This window comes from Drosophila virilis, chromosome 4 (genome assembly GCF_030788295.1).
Source record: "Drosophila virilis strain 15010-1051.87 chromosome 4, Dvir_AGI_RSII-ME, whole genome shotgun sequence".
Taxonomy (NCBI): Eukaryota; Metazoa; Arthropoda; class Insecta; order Diptera; family Drosophilidae; genus Drosophila; species Drosophila virilis.
This window is the reverse complement of record NC_091546.1, coordinates 25479095-25498301: the sequence shown is the minus strand read 5'-3', so window position 1 is coordinate 25498301 and position 19207 is coordinate 25479095. Positions and strand designations below refer to the sequence as shown.

The 19207-nt window shown below is 42.3% G+C and overlaps 3 protein-coding genes across 7 annotated transcripts; 1 reads left to right on the top strand and 2 right to left on the bottom strand.

Moving 5' to 3' along the window:
- Positions 1-104: 104 nt before the first annotated feature.
- Positions 105-7568, bottom strand: LOC6634097 (ethanolamine-phosphate cytidylyltransferase). Of its 3 annotated transcripts, none has more exons than XM_032437956.1 (7): positions 7534-7568; positions 2319-2569; positions 2188-2254; positions 2003-2115; positions 1112-1278; positions 867-1052; positions 105-801 (listed from the first exon to the last, which is right to left on the bottom strand). In XM_032437956.1, exons 1-7 carry the CDS (start codon positions 7551-7553, stop codon positions 484-486), a joined length of 1122 nt encoding a protein of 373 aa, XP_032293847.1. In that variant the 5' UTR covers positions 7554-7568; the 3' UTR covers positions 105-483. The 3 variants fall into 3 exon arrangements, with proteins under 3 accessions (XP_032293847.1, XP_002057708.2, XP_015025194.1); XM_002057672.4 differs by lacking the exon at positions 7534-7568 and adding an exon at positions 6812-7262; XM_015169708.3 differs by lacking the exon at positions 7534-7568 and adding an exon at positions 6812-7262 and having other exon boundaries at positions 1112-1239.
- Positions 7569-7663: 95 nt separating this feature from the next.
- On the top strand, positions 7664-13599 carry LOC6634099 (uncharacterized). The gene is made up of 5 exons (XM_002057674.4): positions 7664-8334; positions 8395-10011; positions 10345-12411; positions 12466-12664; positions 12728-13599. The coding sequence occupies exons 1-5, from the start codon at positions 7920-7922 to the stop codon at positions 13503-13505; spliced, it is 5076 nt and encodes a 1691-aa protein (XP_002057710.3). The 5' UTR covers positions 7664-7919; the 3' UTR covers positions 13506-13599.
- Positions 13600-14038: 439 nt separating this feature from the next.
- Edem2 (ER degradation enhancer, mannosidase alpha-like 2) lies at positions 14039-19193 on the bottom strand. 3 transcript variants are annotated; one of them, XM_032437953.2, is made up of 8 exons: positions 19051-19193; positions 18614-18959; positions 18077-18531; positions 17861-18007; positions 16276-17489; positions 15933-16204; positions 15700-15798; positions 14039-15341 (listed from the first exon to the last, which is right to left on the bottom strand). In XM_032437953.2, exons 3-8 carry the CDS (start codon positions 18220-18222, stop codon positions 14793-14795), a joined length of 2427 nt encoding a protein of 808 aa, XP_032293844.1. In that variant the 5' UTR covers positions 18223-18531; positions 18614-18959; positions 19051-19193; the 3' UTR covers positions 14039-14792. The 3 variants fall into 3 exon arrangements, with proteins under 3 accessions (XP_032293844.1, XP_032293845.1, XP_015025411.2); XM_032437954.2 differs by having other exon boundaries at positions 15960-16204; XM_015169925.3 differs by lacking the exon at positions 19051-19193 and having other exon boundaries at positions 18614-18993.
- Positions 19194-19207: the final 14 nt, after the last annotated feature.

The following is a 19207-nucleotide window of genomic DNA, read 5'->3' as shown; positions in this document are numbered from 1 at the left end:
AACATGACAATGATTTAAACTAAGAAATTTACACTTAACAGCAAACACAATGCTGGAGATTACGCTCGATAACGCATTAAAATGAATAGGCAATCATCCACACATACATTTTCACAATTCTAACTTAATATATTTCGTACAATTTTGTGGAGTTCGCACTCGTTACGCTTAAAAAATATAAAAGGAATTTACAAATTTTGAGCCTACATATAATTTAGATTTGATAAGCTACTATAAAATAGTGTATGTGTATTTAAACTTATAAATATATAGCGCTATATATATATAAGTTTGCATACAACTGTGTGTGGGTGTGGATATGTGTGTATGAAGGGGCATGCAATATTCGGCCCGCAGCAATTATAATTGCTTAACGCAACACAAAACAAAACGAAATTCAAAAGAATCCACAACGATAAAACGAAACATTCTAAACAAAAGAGGTGGCAACTAAAAACATTGTCTATTATTAAAAAGCGGAAGCTAGCCCGCCTTTTGCGTTTGCTTTTGTCGCTGGAGTGCCTCGAACGCTTCGATTTCCTTCTTTTCTTTGGCTTGATTTCGACGCTCGTATTCCAGTCGATGCGATATGATGCGCTCAACAATGCGCTCTGTGGTCATGTCATTGCCAGAGTCGAGTAGCTCAAATATGGCTCGCGTCTTGGGCACAGCATACGGATCAATTTTGCCATCCTCGAGAGAGATTGGCGTGCGCCCGTGGCAGACAACATCAATCTTGAAATGATCCAGCAGCTCTTCTGTGACACAGTAGGGTGCGCCAATGACTACCTCGTTGACAAACTGCAGAGTGTAAGAGGTTGTTAGTTATTCATTTAATTGTCTGCGATAAGTATGTAGGGATTTACCTTGCAGGCCAAGACGCTAAGCACACGCTCGTGCAGATTCATAATGGGATAATTGCTACCCTTATAAGAGTTGACAACGGGATCAGTGTGCAGGCCTACAATCAAATAGTCGCCCAATTTGCTGGCCTTTTCCAGGAAATCCAAATGACCCACGTGGAAGAGATCAAAAGCACCGGCCACATACACCTGTAAAAAAAAAATGTCGTGAAATTCATTTTTCAATTGATATATTGTATTATATTTACAATCTTATCGCCTGGATTTGGAGATTTGCCATCGCTAAACTGTATAATTTTCTGTGTTGTGGGCAAAAACTGGCTGCAACCGGTCCAGGGACTCTTCGCTGTCGAATCCTGACCCATATTCGATGAACCTAAACGGGATTGCAGTTGTTGAATTTTTAAAAGTTTTTCTGTTTCAATTTTTTAAAATTATCAAATTTGTTGTTTGATTTTTTGTTTTTTTTTTTTTTAACAACGGATACATATGAACATTACATTACAATTTACAATTAGGTTTTGATTTGATATTTCATTTTGATGTCGGTTGATTGGTGGTTTATTTTATTTAATTTTTTTTTTTTTTTTTTTTTTTTGGGTATTCATTTTAGTTTGAACGCGGGGCGGCAACACGCACGGGATTTTGAGATTTTAGTTCATAGGTTTTGATTTTGATTTGAGTTTGGTTAGTGGTAAACAGTGCGCACATAGAAATAAAAAAGAAGAGAAATAGTAAAGATGTAGAGAGCAAAAAAAAGCAAATGTTTTGTTACGTTCAAAGAATGCTACGGACACTATTCGCCAGATTCTAATAGGAAATTAATCAAACAACTAAAAGCAAAACGTGCGTGGCCCTAGACTCGTAGTATTATTTATAAATATATATCTAAACATTAAGAAGTTAAACTTTGATTCTGTCCTCATACTTGGAACTTTTTTCGAGGTTTGATGTGGTGTGCGGTGTTAGATCAGCATGCAGAAGAGATATTAAGAAACGAGTTTCAAAAGCAAAGCAAACAATTAATTCAGGTTAGTGAAAGTAATTATTTTAAAATGAGTAGCAACTGGCAGATGAGATGTACGCACTTAAAATAAAGCAACGTTAAATATAAACAGTACGTAAGAAGCGGACGCTACCTTCTTTCTCGATGTCGTACTCGGCGGAGCCCTGACGGAAGTGGTTGCGGGTAAGCAGCAACATGCGTCCCACGAGATCTGTCGTTGAAACTCCGGCGGTGCGCTTGACTTCCCTGTAGGGCAGACAGACAAAATGTTATATAAAAAGACACTTGGCTGTAAAGGATATAGAGAGGGTCACTTACTTGTAACGGTTAGCCGACTTCACCAGATGATAGGTATCCACACCCTCAGCGGTCATGGTTATGTCATCTGTAAATGATTTGGGGGCTGTTAATGTTGATCAAATCTCGAGTAAGACGAATGGCAAACTTACCGCCATGCACACAAAAATCACAATTATTTTGATCGAGTACTTCTAGGGTGGTGACATAGGGCGCACCAAGAACCACCTCGTCGACCCATTTAATGCCTTTGACCATTTTGACGCGCTCCTCCTCGGTAAAGACGGGTGGTCCCTTATGTTTGGTGATCTCCTCATCGGTATGTATGCCCACAATTACTTTATCGCCAAGTGCTTTGGCTTGTCGCAGTGAATTGGCATGCCCAAAGTGCACCATGTCGTAGCTGTTTCAAACAAAGAGCAAAGATTTATTTAATGAATATTCCAAGAATTGCGTAAGTGCCATATGTACAAGTTGTATCTTACTTCCGCCTTAAGTAAACAAATCTTCCGATTGCATTTTCTAATCAAACAGAACGGAAAAGAGATAGCGAGAAACACAGCGTACATGAAACAATGAATTGTTAGACCTTATCGAGACTATCCAATTAGCAAAGCGCGCGTGCCAGTTTAGACAAGTCCTACAGAAGGGTGAACATTTAAAGAGAGGCCTATAAAATTGTTTTATTTTACAGAACTGCTGAAAAATATAATAGCCGTTCAACAAATATAAGTATCAAAGCTAGCCAATACTATTTGCATGACAATATGGTTTAAGCTGAAGTTTCCAGTGAACTGAAACGACCTTGCTATATATAAAACATGGCGCTGATTCATTATCGCTTGGCTCGCAAAGTTTCCATTCACAGAGAGCCCCAGAGTAGTCGGGGGTTCAAATAACTCACGACAATACAGAAATTGATGAGAATTTGTTGACAGAACGGAAATTCAATCAGGGCGCGTGTGACTTTTGACATATAACCAGAAAAAGTGCCACATCAATATAGGAACGTCTAGCAATTAACTGTTGGAAGTTTAGCAAAAATATTTTACGTTAAAAAAAAAAAAACAATATCTATATGTTCTGGACAGGCAATACAGACAGTACATTCACAATTGCCGCAAGGCATTTAAATCAAGCAAAATAAAACCAACTCGCATACACTTGACACAACTTGCTCAAAGTTCGGATAAGTCAACGTCTGGCCAAGCACAGAGAGTCCCTCCTCAAGACGGACGCCGCTTGCTCCACTTTTTCTTTCTTCTTTCTAGAGCGGTCGCACTTTGGACGCGATCATCAGTTGCGAATTGCCACACACAGACAACACGAATACGAGAGAAATACTTGGGTATGGGGCATATTTTTCATTTCATTGATTTCTGTTGTGCGCCTGCCTTTATATGTAATATTTTGTATGTCTATGGAATGCTGGAACCCAAGCGCAATTCTAATCAACGCGCGACACGCTTTAGCCAAATGCTCTGGACGTGCCGAGCCAAGCAAATTGCATTTTATGCCATTTTTGTTGAGCTGACAAATAACTTACGAAATGCATTTGTGTAATTATTGGTGGCTTTTTATTGTCATTAATTAAATACAATTTAAATGCCAAGCCGAGAAGGGAATGTCCGCCAACTGTTCAGGGAAAGCTCTTCTAATTTCTGCCCCCATTTATGGATATCTTGACCAGCCGTCTCGACGGGTAGTATGTTGTACACTACAATTTTTGGGTATCAAAAAAATAGCTACACTGTTTACCATTGCTTTAACAATTGCCAAGAATCGTTGTAGATAACATGTTATAATCAATTGGACGAGGCCGCACGTTGTCGAACAGTTAATTAATGCTGATACAAGAAAATCAGACCGCGCATTTAAACCAACTAAGCCAAAAAGAATGAACACATATTAATGTCACCCACACTCTGCCAGACGACAACGACAATCGGATTCCAGGCAATTGCCATTAAAGCATTCATGATAGCAGGCCAAAACGTCATTCTTATCAAACCGGCAGATTGGCTAGCGCACGAACGACTGGGCCACGACAATTAGTAATGCACACGTAATAACATTTAATACAAAGCTACGTTCATGTATGTATATATATATATATATATATAATATAGAACCAGGCAAAACCCAAAATAAAGCTATTCAATTGACCAGTCTGGGTAATCAACGTGACGTCATTCAATTGGCATCACAAGCGCCAAAGAAATCCAATCCAAGAAATTCTATTGCAGACGGGTCTATCAACTATCTGTATCTGGGTGGCCAGCAGAAGTTGGGCCATTCATTAAGACGACAATGGAAACCAACCCGGGCACACCTTTGATCCCGGAGATTTTGCGACAGCCAAGAAATCTGTGTCGAACATAAAATATATATATATATATATATGTATACGCATGTGTAGGATCAAGTACATCACAGAACGTACTGGGGCCTTAATCAATTGAGTTACGCCGACTTTTGTTGATTAAGAAAATATCACGCGATTCAGAGTAGAATTTGCGCTCTCGCGATAACTGAAGCCCAGCGATAGCAACAAAGCTTTACTACTTGTATATAACATATATATAATTATAAATATAGTACATTCAGGGAGGCGGTGTTAGCTGTCCCAAGGGGTTTAGATTTGTTTTGAAAACGAGATCTTGGGCCCAAGTTCATTGACACAGCCACATCATGCTGCCCCAGCACACAACGTTTGCGTCAATGATCTTTGCTATCGATGAGAAATAGACTTCATTTCCAGAGGCTAAAGGGCCAAACCACATACATACATACATATTCTCATATGTACAGAGTACATTTGTTTATGGGATGCCACAGCTGGTGCCGACAAAAAAATGCTGAATGGATTTTGTGTGATTCTGTGATTGTAGCACGGCATCTACTCTTATCAGCGCGTAGCTATCCGCACGGGTACTGCCCATTGACCCTACATCTGCATGGGGCTTCTATTCTCGTACTAATCGCTAAATTACACCCGGAAATTAGTATATTCTTTAATTAGGAATCATTTAATTTTCTATGCTCTTTGTTTTAGTTCTTTCTCAGTCTAAACAAACCTTTGAAGCAAAGATTTCCTTTCATAAATACAGTCTACCCTACTTTTTATACCTGTTAACGGGTATTTTCTTATTGTAGTATTTACATAGTTTATATGATACTTATAGAGATAGTTGCATATAATCAATTTATAACCATTCTAAATTCATATTTTGACGTTGTTAATTGAACAATTTTATAAGTTTGTACTCTCCCTTTCCTTTTATATATGACTGTATAACAGGCTGATTTGCCTATATAATATTCCGCTAGTCATTTGCAATGCGTCGCTTTGGTTTCTGACCTTCAGTGCAAAGCAAAATGTCAATTTAATTATGCAAATGCACACGATAAGAAGAAGAAGAAAACCATATCAAATTGAGAATGCTGAACTAGGATATATCCTGTAACTGGTTCAAATCGCCATAATACAGATTTATTCTTTCAATTGTTTTCGAATTATTTATGTTTCCATGTTTATTTAAAATATGCTTTATGTTGCCTATTTGTTTATTTGTCTCTGCTTCTCTATTTCACATGCTTCACGCTGTTTAAAAGAATATTCAACCTTCTGTTTTCGTAGAGGTGCAGGTACATCGACAATGACGTCGTCAGTTTACAAGTTGGGTCAATGGCGCGTCCGGTAAAACAAAACTAGGCCGCCTCCCTGCTGGGGAGCATGCGCGTCAATGAATCACGTGATGTTTGGGCAGACACCGACCGGCCCACAGTCAACAACGGCCACGTAAACCATGCCCAGAGCCGAAACGTGCGAGAAGTGAGCATAGAAAACAGCCGAGGGCGGTGGGGAATGTCGCTATGCTGCTGCCACAGCTGTACAGAGCATTGTGTACATACAGAGAATCACGCGATGCTGTTCGCTTGGGCGTGTGCATCTCTTTTTAGAGACGCGTCGAGAAGTAGAGAGAGAGCGAAAGAGAGAGATAGAAGCAACAAACATGAGAAAGCAATTGCGGAAGTCTTTTGAGATTGAAATTTGTGTACATACATACATACATACATAAGTGTATGTACAAACATACATTACATAAATTCATTTGTACGTATGTATGTCCCCATATATGTTGCATATCGAAGTGAATCAATATTGTCTAGCCTAATCTGCTACTTAACCGGTCAAACAGGCTGCGTAGAGAATCTAATTATGGTAATCAAGCTTATAGTGCTGTATAATTAGATAAATTATTGTCTGTCGGATCGATCATTTGCAACACTGCGTTGTGTTTGTATACATATGTATGTACGTAAGTATTAACGATTCACAGTAATGAGCAAATCAGATTTCGCTTTTAGTTACGACCTTGAACCTGAACAAATATTAATGACTAGCTAAACTATATTTGGACGAACTACATATATGCACACACACACACACAATTCGTAGAATTCGTACGAAAAGCCTACTGTCTCTGGCAGGAGTGATGAAATCAAAATGCTATTAGATTAGAAAATGAATAGAACCTACAAACATATCTGGCCAACTTCAATGTCAATAGATATTATAAATGTATGGATGCACACACACACAGTTATGAGCATACATTTGGACTTCAATAAACTGACTCACCAGCCATCGCACCATACGCGTACTTCCTTTCTTGTACCGTTGCATTTGTTGCTGGCATCGCCGTTGCCGTTGCAAGTACCGTTCACTAATTTGTCACTCATTATTGAAATTTTTTAATTTTTCTTTATACTCGAGATTGTCCTAAACAAGAATCACAAATTACGCATATACATATATATACTTATATATATATATATGCGGATTTTTATATACACTGAGAATACCGATTTAAAAGCACATTGATTATTATACGAAAAACAGAGGCGACGTGCACACTTTGAGCGCCAAGTGTTGTTTGTGCCGAGTCTTGTGAACGTTTGATATTTTTATTTCGACAGTCCCGGAGCAGCTACTTAGTTTTTGTTTTGCTTATCAGCGCGCGAACACTTCGAAGTTTTTCTAGTGTGTGTAATTTTAATGTTCTAGTCGCTCTACAAATGTGTTGCTCAATTTACGTTCCCTTAAACTAAAACTAACAGCTGACTGCCAGTGTGACCGGACCTGTGAATGCGATAAAATACTAAAACAACCATTCGAAAGAAATATTTCCATGCCAATTGAATACTTATGGCTAATCAGCAAAATTTTTAAGATTCTTCTTAGTACGAATTCATTATTATATCGAAATATATCCATATATATATATATATATATATATCTTATTAAATCAAGTCGACAAGAACACACTTGTCTTTAGGACAGTGCAAAAATACATACAATACCTCGATAAAGGGCGGCGCATAAACGATACCAATGCTTCTTCTTCACATACCGACAAGTGCCGCGATTTGTTGCTCCCAAAGAAATTTGTTTTTCGTGTGTTCTTAAAAAGTGAAATAAAGTAAAGTCTAGAAGAAAATGCGTGCGTACGCAATACGATTAACAAGCAAACACTGCTGCGTAAATCATGTCAGATTTGATTTCGGCATTGTTTAGTAGACAAACTCGAGATATTGACTTATTTTATTTAAATTTCACGTGCTAAATTCCGAAAAGTAATAATTTAACAATTTGTCTGAAACTTTTTCATTAAACGCTGCATCCTGAGCTAGTGGCGAAGTGTTGGTTGCTTCGCGTAATTCGCGGTGCACAGTGATTGATTGACAAAATGTCGAAACGGGACACAGCGTCTCTAAGGGAATATGCTGCAGCCGAGGAGCGTTTGCTTGACATTTTTTCGCCGCCCTCCGGCCAAGAAGAGGCAACGAGCCCAGAGTTTGCCCATACTGTAGAAACGACTTCTGCATTGCATCAACAGAATCACAATGTGGTCGAGGTAGATCCGTCAAGGGACAACATGCTGCAGTTCATATCGGATGATTCCGAAATACGCAGTCTGCTAGCTAGTTCTGAAAGCAACGGCTTTAAGGGCTTTGAAGATGAGTTGCAAGACTACAGCGACACAGTTGGTGATACGCGAGAGTCGAGGACGCATCCTCTCATTTTCGGCATGTGCCGTAACCCCAATAACTTCATAAGCTGCCCAACACCGAAACGTGCATTTCTCAGTCCACAGATTGCAAGTTAGTAGCTTGGCTCAGCATAAAATGATTTGCACAACTCAAGTAATCTTTTTATTTTAGGTACACCAATTGCACTGCTGCAGACAGCCACTTCTCCTGGCTATATGCTTACAAACGGCAATATCAATGGCACCGATCAATCAGAACAGCCGCTCGAGGAGCAGGTGGCAATGGAGTGCCAAAATGTTATTCAACAGTCGCACACAGAATGCGTCATATATGAGAATAATGTGGTGTTGTTGACGGATGAGCACTGTTGCGAGATAATCGTGGCTGCCCACGGCGTGCATACGGATCAGGAAATGGAGCGTGCCTATTTGATGGGGTTGCAACCCGTTGCTAATGAGCAGGAGCAGCTGAACAATGGCGTCAGTTACAGTAGCGAATTGTGCCCAGCTGAGGAGGACGAAGAGGCCAGTGCCGAGCCTCATGTTTATCTCAGTGATGCTGCACTAGATCGGCAATATCAACAGCAGCAGTTACTGCTCGATGCAGCCGAAGAGGATGCCAATCAAGTTAGTGACTCGTTTGTGGACGATAGACCGGACATTTGCGAGGTGTACGACCACGAGCTGGAGGATCAGGACGATGACTGTGCAGTAAATGACCACGAGGAGAGCAGCTTGCAGCTGCAACTGCAGCAGATTGTCATGGAGCAGCAGCAGCTCACCATTCCTAACGATGTTGAGGAGCCGCAGCAATCCATCCATGCCAGCAACTTAGCGAATCAGCAGGGAAAACAAGCTACTGCTGCTGCAGCTGCAGCTGCGGCGACGGCTGCAATACCACACAGTAGCACCACAGAGTTTCCAGTAAGTTCCACTTCCATGCCAAATGGCAGCGACTACGATGACTACGACGATGAACTGGGCACAGCTGAGATGCAATCGCCGCCTCTGCAGCGGAAATATATGCCCCTGCTAAAGAATACGCTATCCGCGGAAGCCGTGGATCGTCGGTTGGCAAACATATGTCAGTCGCAGCCGCAGATGAGCCTTAGCGAAAAGATGGCAAATTGGAATTGTGCACACAGCTGCGAGGCCGTCGAGGATGTGGAAAACTTTGAGACTGTATTTGAACAGCACGAAGCTGAACCTGCCAAACGGCCCAAATTTAGTGAATTCTGCGAAATTTTGCGGCAAGACTATACTAAAATCACGCAGGAAATACAAGCACGTTCTGTGGGCGATGCAGTAGATGCAGCCGTAGCACCGGATACGCCATACTCCAGCGAAGATGCAGCCAGGCAAAAAAGACCATGCTATAGACGCTTACTGCACACAGTGCCGCCCCAACAGACCGAGGTCATTGTGCTAGACGATGATGACGATGACGACGATGATTGCTATGAGGTAACGGTTAATCCATCTACAACAACACTGGTGCCAAGGGTAAACAAAAAGTTCGAGCGAAAGGAACCTGTACTCAAGACAACACAGACCCAAACCATTTTGCCACTTCCGTTGGAAACAAAGGAAACCTCTACCACTGACCTGGGCAATCGTATAGTACCCTCTGTGCAACAAGACTGCAACAAATTCTCAAAATTCGCACAGGAACTAACCCAGCCTCAAGTGGCCACTAAACAGCAGAAATTGGAAGAGCAAGGCAAGGAGGTCGAGAGCCAGAAACTTCGAGTGATTCAACAACAGCAGCAGGAAGAACGTCAGCCAGCAGGTAAGTGTTTTCTTGCCGACCTTCCGTATTTGGATCATGTAATATTATTTACAAAATCCATTACCAAGCACATTTATTGCGTTTATCAAAATGTCTTGACTAACATCTATTTTTTGTGTTGAACAATGCGCAACCTTTATGAGCCACATGTTATCAATATCGAGGCTATTTTATCTTGGCCGCGCCAAAGCCAACAAATCTTTCTTGTTTGTTATTAGTTTCCGTATAATTTTTTAAAGCTAAGGGAAAAAAATGAATTTTTCCAACTAATTTTTTAATTTGTTTATCAGGCTCTCTCTAATTCTAAATAATTTCTCGAAACATTTCTCGTAGGGCGTGCGAGCAGTGTGGAATGCAACAATGATGCACAGTTCTCTGAGCAGCATGAGTTTTGCAACTATCTGGGCCTCACAGAGCTGGCAACGGCCAATGCCGTGGCCACCGCGATGCGGGAGCTGGCCAACAGTACCGTCGCGCGTCGCTCGCTGCGAGTGCGAACTCAACAGCAGCTGGACCGAATGCGCAGTGACGTTCGTGGCAAGCGAAAGGAGCGGCAGCAGCAACAGCAAAATCAACAGCAACGGGAGAAGCAGCCGCAAGATAAGACTGGTCAGCGTTTAAATAGCGATAGCAACAGCAGCAGCAGTAACAACAGCAATGTAAGCAGCGCCAAAAAGACTGCTTTAAGCGGAAACTCAGCAGTGCCAGCAGCTAGCAGCTCGTTTGTATATCCCAGGCCCTCCGCAATGAACTCTGACCTAGTTTCGTCCCCAACTATTGAGTACTACTATCCTGCTCAGTGTGGTGAGCAGCAGAACCAGCATAGCAATTCCTTGATGGTAGCCAGCGATTTTCACACAATGTCCTTAGAGGCGGCATTCGCGAAGGTCTATGCCGCCGCAGCGCCCGCCCAAAATGAGCTACACGAGTGTATGCAGAGTCGACTGCGCCAGGCGCGCGAAACCAAGCCTTCTATCTATATAGTAAAGTCCTTGAATAATGAACCCGCGCCGACAATAGTACCCGGCAGTCACAGCTCGGCGCACGCCTCGCCCGAGCGCCTACAGTACAATAAAAAACCCGAGCAAGCCGGTGCGGCCAAGATGTCGCGCAAGTCGCCCAAAAAATTAACACCGAAAGCCTCGAAACGTCGTCGGACCACCGTCGGTGTCGCCTCTGCGACTGCGCCGCATGAACGCGAGCTGGTCACGCGATCGACCACACACATGAACTCGAAATTGCTGCGCAATCGTAAGGTCAACTTGCTCAAGAGCTACGAGCTGTCGGATGCGATGGCACAGGGACGTGGCAAGCAGCGCCTAAGCGGCGGCTCGACTCCTGCTAACAAACGCCTTAATACGCCTAAAGTGGTTAAGAAAAGTTTAAAGAAGATGCCAACGCCAACCGAGCAAGTTGTGATTAGTCATGCATCCTCACAGCAGCATCGTTCCGATCAGCAGCAACCATCTCCGAAGCCCAAGAAGACGCGCGCACAGCCAGAAGAACAAAAAGTGGTGGTCAAGCGGAAGCGTTTGCGTGCCAAATCGTTGCCCACGGCACTAAATATTCAACAAAAGCAGCCAACGGGAGTTGGGGACACTAACATGGTCGCAGCCACGCCTGATTTGAACCACAACCAGCAACAGCAGACAAAGCTATTGATGGACACACAGGAGTTTTTAACAAATCATGCTGTGGTCTGTCCGCCTTTATACAATGCAGCAGTGCGTCGTTATGTCAATGCAGTTTGCAATCCCAAGGAACAGCAATCTCCGGAACAGCAGCAGCAGCAGCAGCAGCAGCAACATCAGCAGCAACAACAACAACAGCAGCAACAACAACAGCATCAGCAACAACAACAACAGTCGCAGCCACAGCTGCCCGAGGGATTCTATGATATGTCGTTATCCTATGCGCAGCTTGCCAAGCCTTCATTAATGTATCCACCATTATCACCGCCGCCTTCGCAGCGAGTGCCCCACTTTTCTCGACGAACACGCCAGGTGGCCGGCACGAGCGACGTGGAAGAACTTCCAGTGCCCAACATTCAGATAACGCCACCAGGTGGCCTTTTGTCCCTTACTAAGGGATCAACAGTGTTACGCAACCCGCTGGCGGGCAAGAATGGCAAGGTGCTGTATATATACTATGAGCTGGACCAGCTGATAGTGCTGCAGGAGAAGCTGGTCTCCTTTTGGAAGTACTCCAAAGTTTTCAATGTACTGCAGAAGGCGACAACTGAAGATAACCATGCCACAGGGACCCAACAGCATGCATTTAACATATTCGGCACAAACTCAAATCAAAATACAAAAAGAGGCTCTGCGGACTCGGACAAATCAGACGAGAGCAATAACCAGCGATGGATATATTTAGGTGGAACGCGCCGCATTACAAATGGTCAGTACCGATTTTAACTCAATGCCGATATTTACCAATTTTCTAACCAAATAGATATTGAAATTGTGACGCCGCACGGCAATCGTCTGTGCGCACACAACTCGACGCCCGTTTACATCGAGATGCGTAGTCATCCGCTGGATCATCATAAGCGTGAGAGCAAACTTTTGTCGTTGTACGTGAATGTGTACTATTATTGTGAGGAGGAGCTGCGGCCCAAGATGCATTCAGTACATCTCGATGCTGTCAATTGGTAGGTATTATATAATCTTATATTCTATTCCATAATGTATAAATATACTGACATATCATATAGTGAATGGGACCAGGTTATCTACACGAGCATAGCAGAATCGCGTTACTTTGTTATGGCATGGCAGCAGGAGCTGGTTGTGGGCAAGCCCAGGGCTGGTATTTGCAAGTACTCGCTGACGCCTACACTCGATACCCTAGCAAGCATTAGAGAGTTCAAACAGCTGCGCCATGAGCTAAGACACATTGAGTGCCTAACGGAGGATCGCTTGATTGGCTATGGCGACACGCGCATAACCATTTGGGACCATCGCAGCGGTGACACGTTAATGAACTATGATTTCGGGTTTAACTTAGGCCACAATCTGGGGGTAATGCATTTTCCCAGCTTTGACATCGATCAGAGCAGCATGCTCGTTTTGTATCAACATGTCAAGGAAATGAACAAATGGCCCGAGTTGCGTATCATTGCCTGCGAGTTGTCGCATGCCACACCAACACATCGCGTGCTGCACGTGCACCGTCTGCCTTCTCCGCATTTTGACTGTCAATTGGTGGCCATCAATACGGGCGATCATCTGATACTGAAATCGCCGAAGGACGATGAAATCTGGATTAACACTGCGGATCCGAGACAGCTCACATATTTGGCCCCCCAAGGCAATCGCCGTTTCTATACACGACAAAAGTCTCAGATCATTACAATGACGCCGAACACACTTATCGTGGACAGCATTGCTAATCATGTGCTGAAACTCGCCACAGCGCATCAGGAGAAGATGATGTTAGCGGCTATGGAGGTGATGGCGACATCTGGCTCACAAATGCCCGTTTCCGTGTAGAGTACATAAAAAATCCAACACCAACAAACAAAAAAATACAAAATTTTAAATGTAACATTTGCAAGTGAATATAGTTTTAAGTTATTTTAATGAATCCTTTAATGCTTACCAAAATTTGTTCGTAACTCCTTACCATCTAATTCTAAATATAACTGTAAATTCACAGATGCTTTTGAAGTAGTGTCGATACTAACCTCGTTTAGTTATAGCCTTATAGCCATAAATCTATATGAACGCATACAAATTTATATGTATGTAAATACATTTAGCTCCTAACGAAGGGAATTCAATATCAATCGTTGTCTGGAAGCCTAGAACATATGAAGCCCAGTTGATTTATTATATTTTTTTTTTAATTTAGTTTAAGCTTTCAAATCAAGCTTTACGTAATGTGTTTATTTTTATGTTCTAAAAGAAAACAGTTCTTTAGGCTTAGCTCTAGCATAACGCTAGCTATGTACTATATATGAGTGGAGAGCTCTTAACGCACCGGAAGAGCGTGTTAAGTTTAGTTACAAATTTAAACAATAAAATGAATACAAAAATATAATATAATACAAATTTTTAATTATATAATGAATTTCTAAATTTTGGTCGGCTTTAGGCGGGATGTACATCAAATCCAGGCTGCAATTAATTGGGGCACGGTTTATTTTTATTTTGAATGATGTATTTTAAACGCATTTGGTATATGAACTAATCAATTTCAACTACACATTCTTTTAATAGTTACAGATACAACATTACAAGCTATTTATTAATTACAATTATTTTTTATCTCATACTAACAGCTAATTTATATACAGAAGATATACTTACACGAAAGAAAAATTCATATAAAAATTGTGAAAGTTTATAGACTACAAGTACAAATCGTTACATATACAAAACATGCGTATGGCCTATCCATATCATATCATACATGTTAGATTTATCGGCTTAATTTATGTAAATAGATTAGCCCGTCAATTGCATAACGCTTAATCGTTACTGCTAGGAAGCTGAGTTACGCTAACGCTTTTAATAAACATATTAAAAACTAAGCGTTCGTTCAAATGCTAAAGACTAATAAGAAGTTCCAGTGAAACTTTAGCTAATGATTGGCCTTTTCCTATTAGATCTTCTACTTAAAGTAAAGTTCAAGAATGAAAGTTACGATTTATATACTTATGTATATGCGCTTGTACAATTAGTGAAATGTTAACCGAAAAGCACTTTAGAACTTAGAACTTAGGAAGGCGCCATTGAAGCGTTAAAGCGTGGAGCCACACCGTTGTTGAGCAGTCACTACAATTCCTTGTCTGGCTTTTTCTTTTGCGTCGCCGCTGACGCTACCGTTGCTGCTGCTGCCGCTGTTTCGTTCTGGTGCGCCTCTTTGGCAAGTTGCCAGCGCTTAAACTCCACCATCTGCATAATGCGAACGCGCAGCTGCGGTCTTCGCAACATCGCCGCAGCCAGCTTGGTAAACTCCATGTTGTACATGAAGACAACGGGTATGGCGACATCATCTTTGCCATCGCCGGACATCGCAAACATGGGTTGCGTTTCGCCGGAAGAACCTGATACATTATCACAGACGATCAGCGCCGTGGCGCCCGCTTTTTGTGCCAATCGCGCTTTACTCACGAACGTGCAGTCGCCGCGTTCCGCTACAAGAATCTTGCCGGCCACATTGTTGGCGTTTTGCAGCGGCTCGTCGCAGGCCCGCAATGGACTGGCCAGCACAATTTCACCCTCGACAAACTGCTCGCCGATCAGCTCTGGACTGAAGTGCGATGGGCCGGCCATCAGTGCTGTCCAGTCCTGGGACTGATCATCCAAAGCATAAGCAACAGCCTACAAGAGAAATAAACATCTTAGTTGATTAAATATGCCGCCGACGAAAACCTATCTAACATTTTATCGATGAATGTGTATTTTTAATTATGAATATGAGGTGAATTTTTATTTTAAATCGGCGAAACGCGATCTTTTATTAAATATTACTTAAAACGAGTTGAAAATAGATCGATTGCAATACACAGCATTTTTGAAATAGAGGATTTTCACCAGCGCATTCAAGTATATCAATAAAGAAAATCGCGTTCATCGATTGCATTTACAATTTTAGTTAGTTTTTTGTTTTTTTTTTTCTTTTCAGTCGATCAGCATACCACCATAAGTATTCACATAATGCATTTTTTTATTTACGCACCTGCAGCTGTGCCAGCTGATTCATGCTTTGCATTTTGGTGAGCTCAAGCATTTCCTGCATAAACTGCAGTCCCATTTCGCCTTCCTCCTGACTCTTGGCCTGTCGAAAATACAAGTGATTGATATAAATTATAAAAGAATACCATAAAAGCTGCAGGAGTGTCAGCTTTTAAAATATGTACCACCAAAACTAAGAACTCGACTCAAGAAAGGCAAAAGCAACAGAAAACTTACATTATAGAAACTATGAAACAGTCGCACCTTGCCTTGGCTACGATCGCCTACCGAAACCATGGTGATGCCCATGTCGTATACAGCTCGCAGATGATCTGCATTGCTTGCCTGAAAATCCAGGGCGCTGAGCCGCTTGCCACTTGTGGTGCGCGGGCACGAGCCCGTAATGAAGTTGCGCAATGGTTTGCGTACTTTCTCAGGAAAAAGCTTATTGGAACTGGGGCAGGTGCGCATGAAGTCGAGTACATTGTGTTCGTCCGATTGCCGAAAGCCTGTTAATATACGTATGGAATATTTATTAGTGATTATGGAATGGGATACTACCATATTTGAATGAACTTACTAAACGTGGAATTCCCTAGTTGTGCAATGGACAGTGGCAACAGGTGCGCCTCGGTTGTAAACACAAATTCATCCACATTAATGATTAAATCTTGCGGCTCGGAGAACAGCAAGAACAAATACTTAAATGTCTCCGATAGGACAAACGAGTCCATGCGATCCTCATGCTTGCCGGTGCGCACATCGTTGACAGCCGCATAGCCACAGGCAACTTTCGCATATTGTTGCAACGTTTTCAGCGCGCGCTTGCCCACCTGTAGGTAGTGATGATCACCGGTGGCGCGGTACAAGAAGTACGTGGACTCAATAAACTCGGGTCGCAAATGGTGCTGGCCCCAATGAATTTGAAAGTCCACAGTCCACGCCTCCGGAATGAGAGTATGCATTTGCATCACTTGGTAGAGCATTTCGTGGGTTTGGACAGCCGGCTTCAGATCGCCAGATAGCACCTGCAGTCCCGGCCAAAAGGCCAGTAAGGAGTCCATAAAGTTACGTGACTTGGCGTGTGGCCGATGCATCAGAACGTCCAGCAGCATAGGTCCTTCGCTGACGTACTTCATCACGGCGTTATAGTGACGATTAAAGCGGGCCAGATATTTGTCATCACCGAGCAGCACATACGATTTAAAAAGATACTCGTAGTAGCTGTCGATGCCGGCACCCACTCCCGAATCACGACGCACCCAATCTCCAGAGTGCACATTTAGGACTGTGCCCATTAGATCGGAACCTCGATGCCGCAGCTTCCACAACGCATCCATTGCGGCATGTGCGCGCACCTCAAAAATGGGATCACCCGTTAACCGCGATAAGGCGGCAAACTCCAGCAGTATGGTACCGGCGCAAGCGGTGCACGTTTCACGTGACTTCTTCAGCTGTGGATCCTTCATGCCCAGCCGCAGATTAACACGAGCATGAGGTATGCCCGTCGTCGTATTAAACGCCGGCAATAGACGGTAGCCCAGTTCGCGAGCCATCTCCAGCATTTCTCCCTTATACCAGTGCATTACGTCAGCCTGCTTCTGCAGATATTCAGCGAGTATGTGCGCCGACAGTAGCCCGCCCACCATGCGAATATTCGTCTCGAAAACTGACACTATGATGTCGCTGTCGAATTGCACGTCGCGTATGACCAACTTGACGGCGTACTCGAACTCCGCAAAGTCCCCAAGCAGCACCAATGTGTCCAGTGTATCCACTAGCGTCATGGAGAAGCTGCAAATCATACAAATCATATGGAAAACGATGAGAAATGTTAATGAGTATCAAATATGTAAATCATGTAAGCATAACATTGACCTTCTAACTCAAAGCTCATCTGTAACGAATCACATATATACATTAATAGATTGATTATTCAACTAAGTGGCTTAGCCAATGCTTTTAAAAGTTGTCTTCATGGTGTATAGCCACACGATCTTCATATCATCTTCATATATATATATATGTATTAATGGCAGGAAGAAATGCCGTATATACTCGGCACATTATCAAGATAAGATTAACATATAAGTTATACCTCATAGGTGAATTTTTTATCTTATCTATAGTTAAAAGCTCGTGTTTGTGGAGATGACTGAACTCACTTTCCCAATATGTCGTCCATGTCGCCGCGAGAGGGGGTCACGCCGCGGTATCGTCCCTTGCATGAGAGGGGCATCAGCTCATCGGCTGGATAGGCGTTCTCCATGTAGGCATGGTATGCATGATAGAACATTTCGCGCGCTTCTTCACTACAAAACCAATGTGGGACAATTAAAAAATAAAAAAGCTTTAAAACGCAAATGTGTGCATTAAATTACCGCAACTCGGCGCGTTCCTTGTGCGACATGTTCTGCGTGGGTATCGTGCTCGCATCATCGCTGAGCACGCAGACGATTAGCAGGAGTACGGAGAGCAGCGACGGCAGCAGCAGGCGCTGTGCCACCTGCGACGATGTCGAGCTCATCTTACCAATAAGCTGCAACTAGATTTGGAACTGGAACTGAGGCTGAGCTAAGCTTGAGCTAAATGCTAGCTCCGATTCCGAGCAGCTGGTGCTGTTAGTATTTTGTTTTTGGCAGCCACAGTTGCCGTTACTTATCACCTTGTTGTTGCTTGTTGCTTGTTGGTTGTTGCTTGTGACGTTGACCTTCACTTTGCACGTTTTAATTGTGTTGCTCTTGGTTATTCGAATTTATCGCGTTGTCCGCTTTAGTTGAGTTTCGGTGCTTTTAATTTTAAAACAGCGCCTCATTTAAATGTAGGGACGGTAAGACTGTCACAAAAAAAAAATTAGTATATAGTATATACGTATGTATATGTATATGGCACTTTACAGTTATGCCTTTGCTGCTTACCCGACAAACAAATTTTGGAATTTATATTGCACTTCTTCTTGCACTTGTGCGTTTGTGGTGTGCTCGGCAGCGTTGTGTGCATTTTTTACAATTCAAAGTTGTAACATTTCAAAAGAGTTTATTTTTAATCTTGTTTGCTGCTGCTCCAATAACAAAACACCACGACTGCAAATCGCCGATACCCGAACAACGACCGCTCGCTGCAAGATTAATTTATATGCTGCAGATGTTTAGTATGCACACATTGTGTTATGATGAAATGCCACATATGAGTAGATGGTATTCGTATTTAATTACGCTTTGCTGGCAGTTGTTAAATTAGTTAAATGGGCCGTTCTTATCAATTCTATGCAGTAAATTATAGTGCGAAAAGATGAGTGTTGGAAAAAATATATAAATGTTTCAATATATCGGTACTTTTATAGCTATATGGTCACCTAAAATGAATTGTGCTAGGATGACACCTTCAATGTCTGTAATACCGTCAATGCTGAACTTCTTAGGAATATGTAAGCGAATAATTTTGCTTGAAAATTCAGAACTTATTGATAAATAAAATATAAAATTTGTCTGTATAAACAAATAAATTATGTG